Source organism: Physella acuta, unplaced genomic scaffold, assembly GCF_028476545.2.
Source record: "Physella acuta isolate Inbredline_101_S28 unplaced genomic scaffold, ASM2847654v3 ptg000508l, whole genome shotgun sequence".
NCBI lineage: Eukaryota > Metazoa > Mollusca > Gastropoda > Physidae > Physella > Physella acuta.
In genome coordinates, this window is record NW_026732027.1 from 476,436 (window position 1) to 490,672 (window position 14,237).

The 14,237-nt window shown below is 36.7% G+C and overlaps 3 protein-coding genes across 3 annotated transcripts; 1 reads left to right on the plus strand and 2 right to left on the minus strand.

Moving 5' to 3' along the window:
• Positions 1 to 1,791, minus strand: LOC131944790 (fibrinogen-like protein A). The gene is made up of 4 exons (XM_059305604.1): positions 1,782 to 1,791; positions 1,410 to 1,595; positions 999 to 1,130; positions 1 to 638 (listed from the first exon to the last, which is right to left on the minus strand). Exons 1-4 carry the CDS (start codon positions 1,789 to 1,791, stop codon positions 1 to 3), a joined length of 966 nt encoding a protein of 321 aa, XP_059161587.1.
• Positions 1,792 to 3,040: 1,249 nt separating this feature from the next.
• On the minus strand, positions 3,041 to 6,469 carry LOC131944791 (fibrinogen-like protein A). Its single transcript, XM_059305605.1, has 4 exons — positions 6,455 to 6,469; positions 5,472 to 5,658; positions 4,487 to 4,630; positions 3,041 to 3,636 (listed from the first exon to the last, which is right to left on the minus strand). Exons 1-4 carry the CDS (start codon positions 6,467 to 6,469, stop codon positions 3,041 to 3,043), a joined length of 942 nt encoding a protein of 313 aa, XP_059161588.1.
• Positions 6,470 to 9,765: 3,296 nt separating this feature from the next.
• Positions 9,766 to 13,549, plus strand: LOC131944793 (tetranectin). Its single transcript, XM_059305606.1, has 4 exons — positions 9,766 to 9,835; positions 10,308 to 10,487; positions 12,527 to 12,712; positions 13,422 to 13,549. Exons 1-4 carry the CDS (start codon positions 9,766 to 9,768, stop codon positions 13,547 to 13,549), a joined length of 564 nt encoding a protein of 187 aa, XP_059161589.1.
• The last annotated feature ends 688 nt before the right edge of the window (positions 13,550 to 14,237 follow it).

Genomic DNA, 14,237 nt, shown 5'->3' on the forward strand with positions numbered 1-14,237 from the left:
CTAAGTGTGTTTAAATTTCATCTCGGTGTAAGAACGATGATCGAGGTAAATGGACAACCCACCCCAGTAAATAGATGAGCTGGTCTCGGTCCACTGACCGTTCAGGTTGGTTGCACAGCAGTTGTTGTACCACCAGGCTCCCTGACACGTCACAGCACAGTTTTCGTCGGTGCCGTTATCGTAGGTGGAAAACGGCCGGTTGTTGTGTTGATCTAGGTAGTCGTTTACCGTTCCAGAAAACCCGGATATGTCCAGCATGTAACCGTCTCCCTCGCTGGAGATACTGAAGCTTGAGTACTTGGCGAAGTAACTGGTTCCATTACTCATTAGATCGATTCGAAGCTCGTAGGAGCCTTGTGAGGTAAACAAATGAATGTTCTCGTTGCCGAGGTACAGATCGCCTGAAGTAAAATCACCAAACCCGTTTTTGTATTCCGTCCAGTTCCGGTAAAAGTCTACGGTTCCGGAAACACGTCTTTGGAAAATGGTCCATCCTCCACCGTCTGTCACTGTGTCACACATGACCTGAAGTCCAGATTTAAGGGTCACGATAGGTCTTGGGTCACTGCTGTCAAGGTCACCACACGTTTCTAGAACGATATAAAACCTAAGCTGATTGTGATAAATAGATGTATATTCTGTAGTAGGAAAACGAAGTTGACAAAAAGATATTTTTATAAGAAAATAAAAAAAAAACATCTGTAAAACAATAATTCAAAAATAGATCGTTGAAAAAGATGTTTGTGTTAGATCAAATATCGTTTCTCTCTGATGGTGCTTTGAAATTATCAGCGCTAGTCATGCTTCATTATTACACAAAGCCACTTAAAATTGTGGATGGTGGTTTAACAATCTAAGATCTAATGCTTTCCTCCTCGTTTGGTTGTGTACTTAGTCACATAATTTTATTTACGGCAACAATATAAATATACCTATAGTTGCTTACTCATAGTATATTAGGGATATGCTTCAATAGACTCATAGAATTACTACTTTACCTGGAGATGAGGTGGGGTCTGGGCCATCCCACGTGACCGTGGTGTTTTTAGTTGTGTTACACACCTTGTTAGCCGAGTACACCTCTCCTAGAGCTGGAGGGTCTGTAGCTGTTAGGGGAAGTAACCGGAAACCTGTGGGTCGATCATGACGTGGTAATTGTTTTAAATGTGTATCTTGTTAAATTAATTGACACAAAAATAGAACAAAATGTAGATTACTTTGTAAATACTTATCAATACTAAAGACCAATTTTTTGTATATATATATATATATATATATATATATATATATATATATATATATATATATATATATATATATATATATATATATATATATAATACTGTAATACTGGTGTATAATACTGGTGTTATGAAACACTCACCATACAAGCTAAAACGTGAACTCACCCAGGCTACAATGTCTAGTGGTTTTGTTGTAGATGTAGCTGTAGCACGTTTTGTTGGAACTTGAACAACGTGAGGCGCAGGACAAAAGACTGACCTGGTCAAACTCTACATCAATGGGCAGCATGGTGACGTCAGTGGTGTTGAACTTCTTATAGTCAGTTTCTTTAATCATGACAGAACCACTGACTTAATGGAATAAAAATAAGTTTCGTTCATAGAAAGAATTAAATGATTTATTCATGTAGACCTATTTTGTTAGAACGTTTATAGAGAATAAAATTATTATTTTTATAATTCATATATGTGTGTGTTGTAAATATATGACAGTGAGAATAAACCTTATTCTATCTATACCAAAATATCTAAGCTTACCTTGTATCATTGTAAATACAAAGATGATGATCGTAACCATTTCTTTACACATTTTGCTTGAAACTATAAAACGTGCACAATAAATACCTGACGTTTTCAAGTATGGTACATTGATCAAGTAATTCTTGACACAAAACTGGTAAAGTGACCATTAATTATCCAAATACAAAAAACTGTATAACCAGAATTTGCTTGAGGCCTAATCTAAAACTCTTATTTCAGAACATTCTCTACCTTCTGCTCATGTAACTGTGATAAATATGTTTATGACCATGGAAACTCTCGCAGACATAGCGCCTGCGTGATGAAGTGTGTCTTTACTAAATATTATTCAACAGAAGTTTCTAAACTATCAAAATATTAAAAACACGTATTTTATTATCATTGAAAACATGTGGAGTTTTAAAACGTTTCTGACGTATATTAGTAAAAATAATGTATCTAAGTATCGAGTTTTAATATTAAAAATATCTTTTCAAAATGCAAATATAGGTATTGATTTTAAGGGTACTTTTGGGGTGTTCGCGTTGTTTATAAATAATGTCACCATTATTATATGAGTCTATGTAAATACTTTATTGATCTCAGAAGCGTGGCAACAATGCAAGTATTGAAAAATTAGGTTTGATCATAGATCGTTTTGCACGTTACCCACGCTTTTCTTTTTTGTACTTTAAATAGTAGTGTAGTAACATTTATTTAAAGAAAATCATTTATTATCTCCTTTTTAGTGCATTATGACATAAAAGCTTGTTATTAAAACGTTTATCATGCAATCGTTTGACCACTCTCAAAAAAGTAAAAAGTAATGTTTCCCTTTCAAACCTGACGGTCTATGGGGCAAGTGAAGCAGAGTTCAATTGTTTCTGTGACCTCGGCATATGAAGAGATAGTGTGGTCAGCACTATGCCCATCCGCCTTTACTTTCCCTAATGTGAGTTAGGTACCCATCAGAGTTGGGTGGACTCAGGGACGGTCTACTGACTAGAACCCAGATTCAAACTCGAGACTTACGGGTTAGAAGTCCAGCTCTCTACCGCTAGACCACTCTTAATGACACATTATAATTTTTTTTAAAAATATTTCAAGACTCTCTAAAACACGAAGAAATGTAAACCACAGGTAAGTAATTGCTTATTTTATTGCTTGACCGTGACATGAATACCGCGACAGTTGGCCTGAGTTTACTGAATTCTTTAGTTACTTTTTAGATTAATTTAGCTCCATTATCACAGTAGAAGAGCATTGGACTCTTGAAATCAGACGGACCTTATCTTCATCTCCGTGAAGGTGATGGAAGTATATTGACCTTTGACCCAGTGAGTCCCCATGTCGCCGGTGTCGCCCCACAGGCCGTTGAGGTTGGAGTAGTAACAGAACAGGTACCACCAGGCGCCGTGGAAAGCCACGGCGCAGTTGCCGTCGTACTTGTCGTTGTCCCTGTCGTAGGTGGTGAACATCATGTTGTTGTGGTAGTTCAGGCCGTCGCTAGCGGTGCCGTTGTACCCTGATACCATCAGCCTGTAGCCGTTGGTCTCGCTAGAGATGCTGAAGTTGGAGTACTTGGCGAAGAAGTTTTTCCCGTCGATGGTTAAGTCGACTCGAAGCTCGTGTTGGATTTGCGAGGTGATGAGGTAAATATTTTCGTTACCGAGGTAGAAGTTTCCTGAGATGAAGTTACCGAAACCGTTTTTGTATTCCGTCCAGTTTCGGTAAAAGTCTACGGTTCCGGAAACACGTCTTTGGAAAATGGTCCATCCTCCACCGTCGGTCACTGTGTCACACATGACCTGAAGTCCAGATTTAAGGGTCACGATAGGTCTGGGGTCACTGCTGTCAAGGTCACGACAAGACTCTGTTAGACAGAAATAAGAAGGTATGAATGTAAGTAACACCGATGTAATTTTAAGTTGTATATCTACATTTCATTTAAATAAAACAACCATTCTCAAACGAACAAATTGAGAGTTATTTGAATAAATTTTACTGTTAAATAAAGGTGAATTAAAATTTTAGACGTTAAGTATAATTACAATTTTAACTTTCATAAAAAATCATACAATTTTAATTATTTCTATACGCTTTTTTTTACAATTCATTTTTGTCGGAGGGGTGGGTGGCGGCAAGAGCACCTCCCCTCACAAGCCACAACCCCCCCCCCCTAAGATCGGCCTCCGCCAGACAAACACAATTACCCCATCACTGAAATACCCCTAATAATAAATTTCCGAGCGTTGCACTCACGAATCGTCAACAGCAAATATTAGTCCAAGCAAATTAAACTAAATGCTAAAAAGAGTTAAACCATAAATAATTAACACATTACTCTAATGTTTTGACCATATTTCATTACTCGATTAGTGGAAGCCCATCCCAACTGTGCAAATTTGCTAATTCCATCTTTGTTCAGAGTTCTGACAAATTTGTCCAGATAATATTTACAACCTTTGTACGAAGCTTGCCATTCACCAAATCTATTGTCACAGGCGGGGAGATAACTGTAGGTTTAACATGAGGGTCAGCTGAACATTGTTATGTCACGTGCCGAACATTCAGCCATCCCATAAATTTTCTAAGACGGAGAACTACTGCCTTATTTTATAGGAAAACAGTACCAACATTCTAAATTTTAGACCTCAAATCAATTAAATTTGAATAAGATATGTAAATAAGTTAAGATAAGTAAACACATCAGATATTTATACCCAGACAAAATGCGAGATCCGATGGTAGGACCGACAAGTCAGGCAGAACTGTGATGTTTCTGGTGGTGTTACAGAACTTTCCGGTTGAGTAGATCTTTCCTTGGCTGGTCTGGTCTGATGACTTAAGGGGAAATAACCAAGAACCTGTGTAATAAAATATAATGAATAGTTACTTGAGAACCTGTATGTAATACACGCGGTCATCAAAATGTGACGACAGACATACATTTTTCATGAATTTTTTATTACTTTATCGTCATTACATATTATCACATACATCTTACATTTATTCTGAAAACAAATAAAGCGAGTTGTTTCCCTTGATAAAGATATTTATCCTATGAAAATGGCAATACTATTTATACTTTATACTCTTGACATTTTTCCAAGCTAGATTATTTATCCGGAAACATTTCTATTCTCTACATATATTACCGAAACTTTGGCAGTTGCATCGACCATATTTTGTAATAAATGATTGTAAATTTCCTAAAGATATCGTGATTGAGCTTTCGTTTATATACAGAGGCGTCGCGAGGCGTGAGCGGGCGGGGGGGGGGGGGGTTCTGACCGCACCGCGTGACACTATTGAGGGAGGTGACACCAAGACAAAAAGATGCAACACAAATCGAATAAATTTGTTGTTGTTTTTTTTTTTGCTAGTTCAATGAATGGTTAATTAAAGTTAAAAATTATTTAAAATACTTAATGAAGATCCCGACAGAAGGGGGGGGGGGGTGACACCATGACGTTAACATGCAAACTATAGATACGAAAATGCCACATCCAGCAGTATTAACATCCGATTATAGATAAATATTGTTAGTATTACATAAAACAATTGAAAACTTTTATCTGGGGGGGGGGGGGGGATGACACTAACTACAAAGTATACAGAGAAACAAAGGGGGGGGGGTGACACCCTGAGGTGCCGCACCGGGTGACACCCGACCTAGCGACGCCACTGTTTACATAAAAGCCATACCCAAGCTGCAGTGTCGGGTGGTCGTGTTGTAGATGTAGCTGTAGCATCTCTTCCTTGATGTTGTACACAGTGAGGCGCAGGACAAGTGGCTGACCTGGTCAAACTCCCTGTTAATGGGCAGCATGGCCACACCGCGGTCATCCAGCTTCTTGTACCTGGTGTGTTTTAGTGTGGGTAGCGGTGCAGGCTAGGGGATGGACAGGCACATTGTAGTAGTCAGGTCTAGGTTTAAATCTTTTCGGGCAATTTTTCATTGAAGGAAACAAATTAATGATACCTGTAGTGGCAACGTTGCACAACAATCTTAATATAGCTAATAATCTAAGTTTAGTGCAACAGCAGACACACATGCATACGCAAACATACACACACAAGCATATTATATATATATATATATATATATATATATATATATATATATATATATATATATATATATATATATATATATATATATATATGTGTGTGTATAAATCAGTAGCGTAGCGAGGGGGGGGGGACATATGTCTCCGGGTGTCGACCTTAGGGGACGCCAAAATGAGTTGGAAAAATAAATTAATAGGTTATGGGGGGGGGGGGTGCAAATTGAAAGTTTGAGGGGGGTGGGGTGCAAATCGAAAAGTTTATCCCCGGGCGCCGGGAAGGGTCGCTACGCCTACGATATAAATATATATATATATATATATATATATATATATATATATATATATATATATATATATATATATATATATATATATATATATATATATATATATATATATACTATATAACGTAATATGTACGCTTACCGTGAATGAGAAATATTATGATAGCTAAGAGCATTTTATTTTCCTGTCGAGCTTAATGGAGTTTAATAAATGAGCTGAAACAACTTAAATCCAAAATTTAGTGCAATTATTCCACATCAATGTCCCCCCTTTATATCAGCTGATTTCAAATCACCACTGTCCATAGCACGACTGTCATTAAAAATTCATTACCTGTGGCCATGTCATGACGATTTATTCAGAGCATGAGGCCGTTTCCGAAGTATAAATCGTGGACGAGCACACAACGAGGCCACAACAGCTAAAACATAATGTCCCACATAGTCGCAGTAGCGATTTCCCTCCATATCAGAGGCGTAGCGACCCTTCCCGGCGCCCGGGGACAAAATTTCAATTTGACCTCCTCCCCATATATTTTAAAATATTTTTAATGCAAAACTGCAGCTAAAATGAGCTTTTATTTTTTTTTTACTTTCTCGTATATACGAAGTATAGAGAAAGTCTTGTAATCGTGCAAAAAAAAATGGAGATTTTTACAAATCTCGACGTTTTACACCTCACTGATACGGAAAAAACATAATTTTGCAATCTTGTCCGTATGTCTGTGTGTCTGTGTGTGTGTGTGTGTCTGTCTGTCTGTAAACACGATAACTTGAGTACCGTTAGAGCTAGGTTGATGAAATTTCATATATAAGTATTTTATCAAAATCGTAGATCCTTTTCAACTTTTGAGCGATTTCCGATTAACGGAAGTGGTACTTTTTCGACTTTAAATTTTTCAAAAGCATATAACTTAAGTAGTATTTTAGATAGATAAATGAAATTTCACATATAAGTAACAGATCTAATTCTCTACCCTCTTTAAAATTTTGAGTAATTTCCGTTGATCGGAAGTACTAATTTACGCTATTTCCGATTTCTCAAAAAACGCATGTAAATTTATAAAGTTCTAATAATATTGCGCACTATTACGCACATTTTGTTTTGGCGTTCGCTTGGTGCGCAATTATTTTTTCTATGAGATTCTATTCTATTTTTAAAAGTTTAAGTAATTAAAAATCATGTCTATATTCCAAGTTATATAAGAATATTCGAGAAAGTTTAGGGGAGATTACTCCCGGTTTATTTAACCCATTGTGGCGCCTCCTACGGTCGGCGCCCGAGGACATATATACCCCCCCCCCCTCGCTACGCCTCTGCTCCATATAAGCTGAATTACTATTAGCAGCACTGTGAATTCCACATACTAACAAAAGCAAACAAACATATAGCATGAACGAAAAATAGAAAGGTCTTTAGTTTGTGGACAATCATTAGAATCGCTGCGGTTCAGTAATATTGGACATTAATAATGCACACGATATGTCATCATATAGAGAAGCGTTTCCACAATGTATTGACATTTGAAAGAGAATTGCGTACTGATCTGTTGTTTTTACTATTAACTGAATCGTACTAAAGACTTAAGATTTTTTTTTCTTGTTTGTTCGTATGAATGTTTAATGAATATATATAAATTAGTGTGGTCTGTTGTATCTCGTAGACTGTGACGTTGACATTTCGTCACACAAAGCAGCCGTTGACAACGTTTGTGTAGAATCTGCTTTGTTACACTAGTCTTAAGTAGAAGATATAACATATAGCTGGACACTCCTTTTAATTATTCTTTAGTATTCTAAAGCACTAGAGCTCATTGTCTTGTTCAAATAGAAATCCAACAAAGTTTGTCAATTATTCAGGACAGTTTGTTATAAAACTTGACACAGACAGTGTTAATACAAACTATTTTTGGAAGTGTCAGATATAACACATTAGGCAGATATCGATTGATTTTGTTCTGAGACTGTTTTGTTAGAATACCAATACATTTTTCAACATACATCAGTACAGTCATGTTTTATGGCTGTAAAAAATCGGATCGTTTACAAAGCAGGAATTGTTTTCATTCGTTTAGTTAAGTTAAAAGTTAGTTCATGTATTCAAAGCTACATTTAAAAATGCTATGTCCTATGTCACTTGGATAAATAACGTCTAGCAGCTTTTACCCCAACCACCCAGACAACCTACCCAAGTCTAAGGTTTGAAAATGTTTCATCCCACCCATCATTATAATTATACCAACGGACAAACAGTATCTGAGGAGGCAATTTGCAAAACCTGCGGGTTTACTTCTGATTTGATTTGGTAATGCCAAGTCACTTCTGAGTGATTTTGAGGAAATCGACTTATATATACATATATATATATATATATATATATATATATATATATATATATATATATATATATATATATATATATATATATATATTTCCTATTGATAGTAAAATGTGCTTTATCTTCGTTCGTTTCATTTTTTTTATTTATTGTAAACTTATAGCATTATTTAATGCAAATGTTGTTTTCTTTTCTCAAAGCCCCCCCCCCCCCCCCCCCACGGACACGGTTAAAACTATACAGTTACGCATCAATGAACACGACAAACAGAACGTTAAAATAGACAACATAAATAAATTGAAAACACTTAGTACACTTGTACTTTTTTTTTAACTGCATTTACTTTTTTATCGAAAATATCGGAGTGACTAAGCCTCTTGCCATATATATCCGCCTACCTTTGAAGCAACGTCCACAGACAGTATTGATTTCACAACGTCATTAGCATGAATCTTTTAAAACAGTATTTCTAAATTAGTACTTCTGCACCAACCACTCCAGTTGTATTCGAGCCTTCTTTAGACGTTATTTCTTTATGTACTTACCATTGTTGCGCTGAATTTTAAATAGATTTGTACGTCACAAGGTGTTCAAGAGAATATTTTAAGAGATGGTAAACTGTGTTCATAGCCGCTATTTATTTGATCTGAAAATCATTCAACCGAAAATCCAGCAACAGTTAACATGCTATTTTGAAATTAAAAAAAAAAACTTGTTATTGTAAATTGGCTTGAAATCTAATTTTGTAGTTGTAAAAGTTAATAATACTATTTTAGCTTTTGAAAATGTATAAAAATCTGATAACATTTTTTATGATGCTGACATTAATTGGTAAGTACAAAATAAGCAAACATTTACAAATTACATACACAGATACATATATGTACATGGATGTATATATATATATATATATATATATATATATATATATATATATATATATATATATATATATATATATATATATATATATATGTATATATATATATATATATATATATATATATACATATATATATATATATATATATATATATATATATATATATATATATATATATATATACATGTATTTATGGGTGTTTTTATATTTAGCTAAACATTATCACGTTAAATAGTAATTAGTTAGATATCTTATCTTCTTCAACATCTACAGAATTATTGAAAGTAACTAAAACATTCATTCTTAATCTTTTTTGTTCAAAGTGGGGTCTCCGCAGACAGAATTTGTGCTGGTCACCAATCGAAATGTGACACTCCTACCACTGGTCAGTTCCTTTACTCGGACTCTCTTGGAGTGTAGCAGGATGTGCCTAGTCTTTAAACAACAGTGCCAGAGTTTTCTGTACAACGACGGCAGCAAGAATTGTACATTAGGTGGGTTTTATACTAGGCTAATTCAATTATTATGCTTACTTCTATAAAGTAAAGTTTCTAATGTTTCTTGACCTCGGTATATGAAGGGGAGGTGTGGTTAGCACTTTGACCAGCCGCCTTTACTTTCCCTAACATGAGTTAGGTACCCATCAGAGCTGGGCGGACTCACGGACATTATTTTGACTTGAAACAGGATTCGAACTCCAGGCTTTCGGGTTAGCCGTAAATTCCTCAACGTCTTAGGCTACGCCGTCCCGCTAACCTATATGCATCGTCTTTTTTTTGAGGTGATTTTTTATTTTTAAATTTTCGTATTTAAATAATTTTATCTTATAAAATATGAACTTCAATGTAATGGTGATTTGTGTTGGGATTACAGCCTACTTTTGTTTACCAACAGATTAAGTAATCGCCCACAGCTGCATTGCTATATCAACGTTAAAAATTGTCAAACCTATTGAAACTTTTTCAGGATCAGTGCTGGTGCCCACATTACCGGCAAATACCTCGCCTTCTGCCGTCACGTACAAGATGGTTCAGTCATGTGACCTGGCATCAGGGTTCAAGGTCATTACTTTAAACAATACTAGCGCGTGTGTGTGGATCTCACCTGTAGCGGCTAACTTCACCAGTGCTAGAGATACCTGTAGAGGTTAGTGATCTATTAACTGTGGATATCAATTATCTAGTTAGATTCCTGAATAATTATAAGTGTTCATCGAGCGTTTCTTCGTGTTATATTCACTTCAAAGATCGTTTAAAACATAAAGTGATATCATAAAGCCATGAGATTTCCTTAGCCTCATTTATTGGAAGTTTAAAATATATGAGGATAAAGTGATATATATGCTGCAGACGTTTTACGATGAATACTTTTTTTGTAATAAAATAAGCGCCTTCAAACTATTTTAATTGTTTCATGTTTTTGGACGTTTGTCCAATTCGGGCAAGGGTCCATTTGGACGTTTTTCGCATTCGTGCTAGTGTCCATTCGGGAAAACGACCATCGGGCAAACGGCATTCGAAAAAACGACCGGATTCCTTACTGTTCATAATCGGCTTAAAACAAATGTCAACAAACGATAGAAATCTAATATATAAAGCTCAGTTCTGTAACGTGTGGCAAAAAAGTTTGTCGTTGACACTTCTATGGATTTAAGTGTTAGATTTTTTATCGTGCTCATAGTCTAAATTTACGAGTCAAAAAATTACCATTGAAAGTCTTTAAAAACAATTTTCATTCTATTTACTTAGAAGAATAATTTTCAATTATGAACGCGACATAAAATTTTTTAAAAGTGTATCGACGTTTATAAAATTTCTAAAATTGTGTCGGAAATGTATTGACTGCACAGTTACTTCCCTTTAATAAAATATTCTTAAGAAGAAAGAATTTTCATTTTATTACTTTGTTTTTGGTGTTAAGAAAAAAAAATAATTACATAATTAGCGGGGATTGATTAAGTGCAATGTCGTTAGGTATTTTTAACACTGCCTTTTATTTATTCTATACACTGAACATACTGTTCAATATTTTTTTTTTAAATCAATAACATTTAATAAGCCAGGTCCTACAAATCCTATATGTTTATTTCTTTCCATTTACGGATAAGCTTGGAGTATTATCATTTTTGTTCACTAAATTGAAACAGGCGCGTCCGCCGGCGCCCTTGCACGGTTCGATTTGGCACCCTGGGCTATCATGTGAGCGCTATGCTGCATAGTTTTGTTTTTAACAGTGCGATAGACTATGGGTAAGAAAGGTTACTATAGTCTTTAAGTGAATCAAATCCGGGCGTCCTCCGGCACCCCGACAGGGTGCTATTTGGCGCCCAGGGCCTTCCGGTGTACGCTATGGTATATACGTTCGCGTGAGTTCAAAAGACTATGAATAAGTTATGTACTATAGTCGTTTACTAAGTTCAATCAGGCGGTGACGTCATGTTGCGTCCTCTGGCGCCCAGACAGGGTGCTATTTGGGGTCCCGGGCCTCCCGTGTTCGGTTTCGCGCCTACGTTCATTAAAGTGAGTGCAAAAGACTATGAATAAGTTGGGGTACTATAGTCGTTTATTAAGCTGAAACAGGCGATTCCGCCCCGGGCTAGACTCTGAGCACTGTGCGTTTATGTTAGCGTTAGTGTTTTCTTTGTGTTTAGGTTGGGTTTGCGTTAGTGGTTGCGTTTTGATTTGGTTCGTTTTTGTTCTTTCTTTTTTCGTTTTCGTTTGTGTTTTATTTTCTTTGCGTTTGTGTTTGTATTTGTGTTTGTGGTTGGTTTTGCGTTTGTATTTGGTTTGTTTTCGTTTGTTTTTTCGTTTGTGTTTTTTTCTTTGGGTTTGTGGTTGGTTTTGCATTTGGATTTGGTTTGTTTTCGTTTGCTTTTTCGTTTGTTTTTTTCTTCTTTGTGTTCGTATTGGTGTTTGTGGTTGTGGTTGGGTTAGTTGTTAGGTTTTTGTTTTTGTTTGTATTTGTAATTGTTTTAGCGTTATGTTTACGTTTTGTTGTTTTGGTTTTGGTTTGGGTGTGCAATGCCGGGTTTATGATGATTACTAAACACACAGGTAATAGACTTTAACAGAAAGGTTTTTCACAGAAGCCAGAGCAGGGCCTGGCCGGGACGGCTAGTATCTATTTAAATTAGCTATGTCTCTTGAAAACACCTAGATAATCTATATGTTAAAATCAATTTTCAGCCAAACACAGTTATGTGTATACCCCAAAGTCTCTTGGCCAGATGAACATTCTAGTGAATGTGTCAGTGTTTCAAGGTCAGCTCGTGTGGCTGGGTCTGACTGACCTTGTGCAGGAGAACGTCCTTGTGTGGGAGGATGACGGTTACGTCATGCCCTATAGCCAGAGGACAGCTCTGTTCAACGATGGTAAAGTTTGCTTATAATATAGACAAACATTGAGATTTTGTTAGGGAACAATTTAGACTGGGGTTTTAGCAGTGGCGTAGCGAGGTCGGGTATCAACCGGTGCGGCACTTCATGGTGCCACCCCCCCCCCCTTCCCGAGAGGCGTAGCGACTCTTCCCCGAGAAAAACTTTCGATTTTGATTTGCACCCTCTCCCTTGAACTTTCGATTTGCATCCCCCCCCCTCAAATTTTTCTCTATATAGTTTACTATTTTTTGCCTTGGTGTCACCCCCCCCTAAATGGTGTCACCCCGGTCCGCACCCCCGCCCCCCCCTCGCTACGCCTCTGGGATTTAGACTGATGTTGCTTTAGTGAAATGATTTAGGCTGGAACTAAAAGTTTTAAAAATAAATACCTGCTTTGTAAAATATTTTTTGGGCGGGTGTGTGTGTGTGGACGTAGGGGGAGGGTGCGGAGTTAGGAGCGAGGAGATGTACGCTGAAGAGTCATTTTAAAAAAGGACTGCATTTTTTTGTGACCAAACGGGAGGTAGGGTGTTATAGTAAAATATTAAAGACGCCATACCTAGACGACGCGTAGTATGTACATTGTTTTCCATCTGTATTTTTATCGTATCCTAGTGGTACAACAATATATTTTTTAAAACGTTTTAATTTATTTAATTTGAATCCGTTTTATAATGTATAATGTGTGTTTATTTCTGTGTAGGTGAGCCTAGCGGGGGTGTGACCGAGAACTGTGTGGTGTTAGTGCGCCCTCCAGATAGGCGCGCCGCTGACGTCAAATGTTCTGATTTATGTCTCTTCATGTGCGACATTGGAGATTTTACACAGTGAATCGATGTCAAGAGAGTTATATAATGCAGTCACCTTTGTCAGTGAAATATGGCAGTTGTCTATGTCAGTCATTTGTGTCCGCCATATGTCAGCTCTCTATGTCAGTTATTAGTAAAGTAATTTATATCAGTCTTCTACATTGTTTCTTTTCAGAATTTTTGCTCCGGGGGGGGGGGGGGCACTTGAATTTTTTTTTGGGGGGGGGGGGAGGGGCGGACTAAAATTTGGGGGGGGGGGCGGACACTGTTAAAAGTAGGCTATATATTTTCTATATAAATTCTATTTCATTGGGGGGGGGGGGCGGTATACTTTCTTCGGTGCCTGGAAGAAACTCTGGTCATCTCTCAGTCATCTCTCAGTCATCTCTCAGTCATTATGTCAGTAATCTATGTCAGCCACCTATATCAGTCAATTATGGAAATCATCTATATACTTAATCTATGTCAGTCATTTACAGCAGATAATGATGTTGTAATGTATCGCTAAACGTAGAAGCAATGTATGAGGTTTATTTTCCATATTTCATATAATAAAGGAACTCATTTTTGAAAGAGCTGCTTTGTTAAATATATGAGTCTGAATGTATGTGTGTCTAATTCCTGGCGAGAATTTGAATCCATTGGTTGTTGCTGTGAGTCATGTGAAAGCAAACACATTCCTGGTCAGACTATAGCCATCTATGCCACTG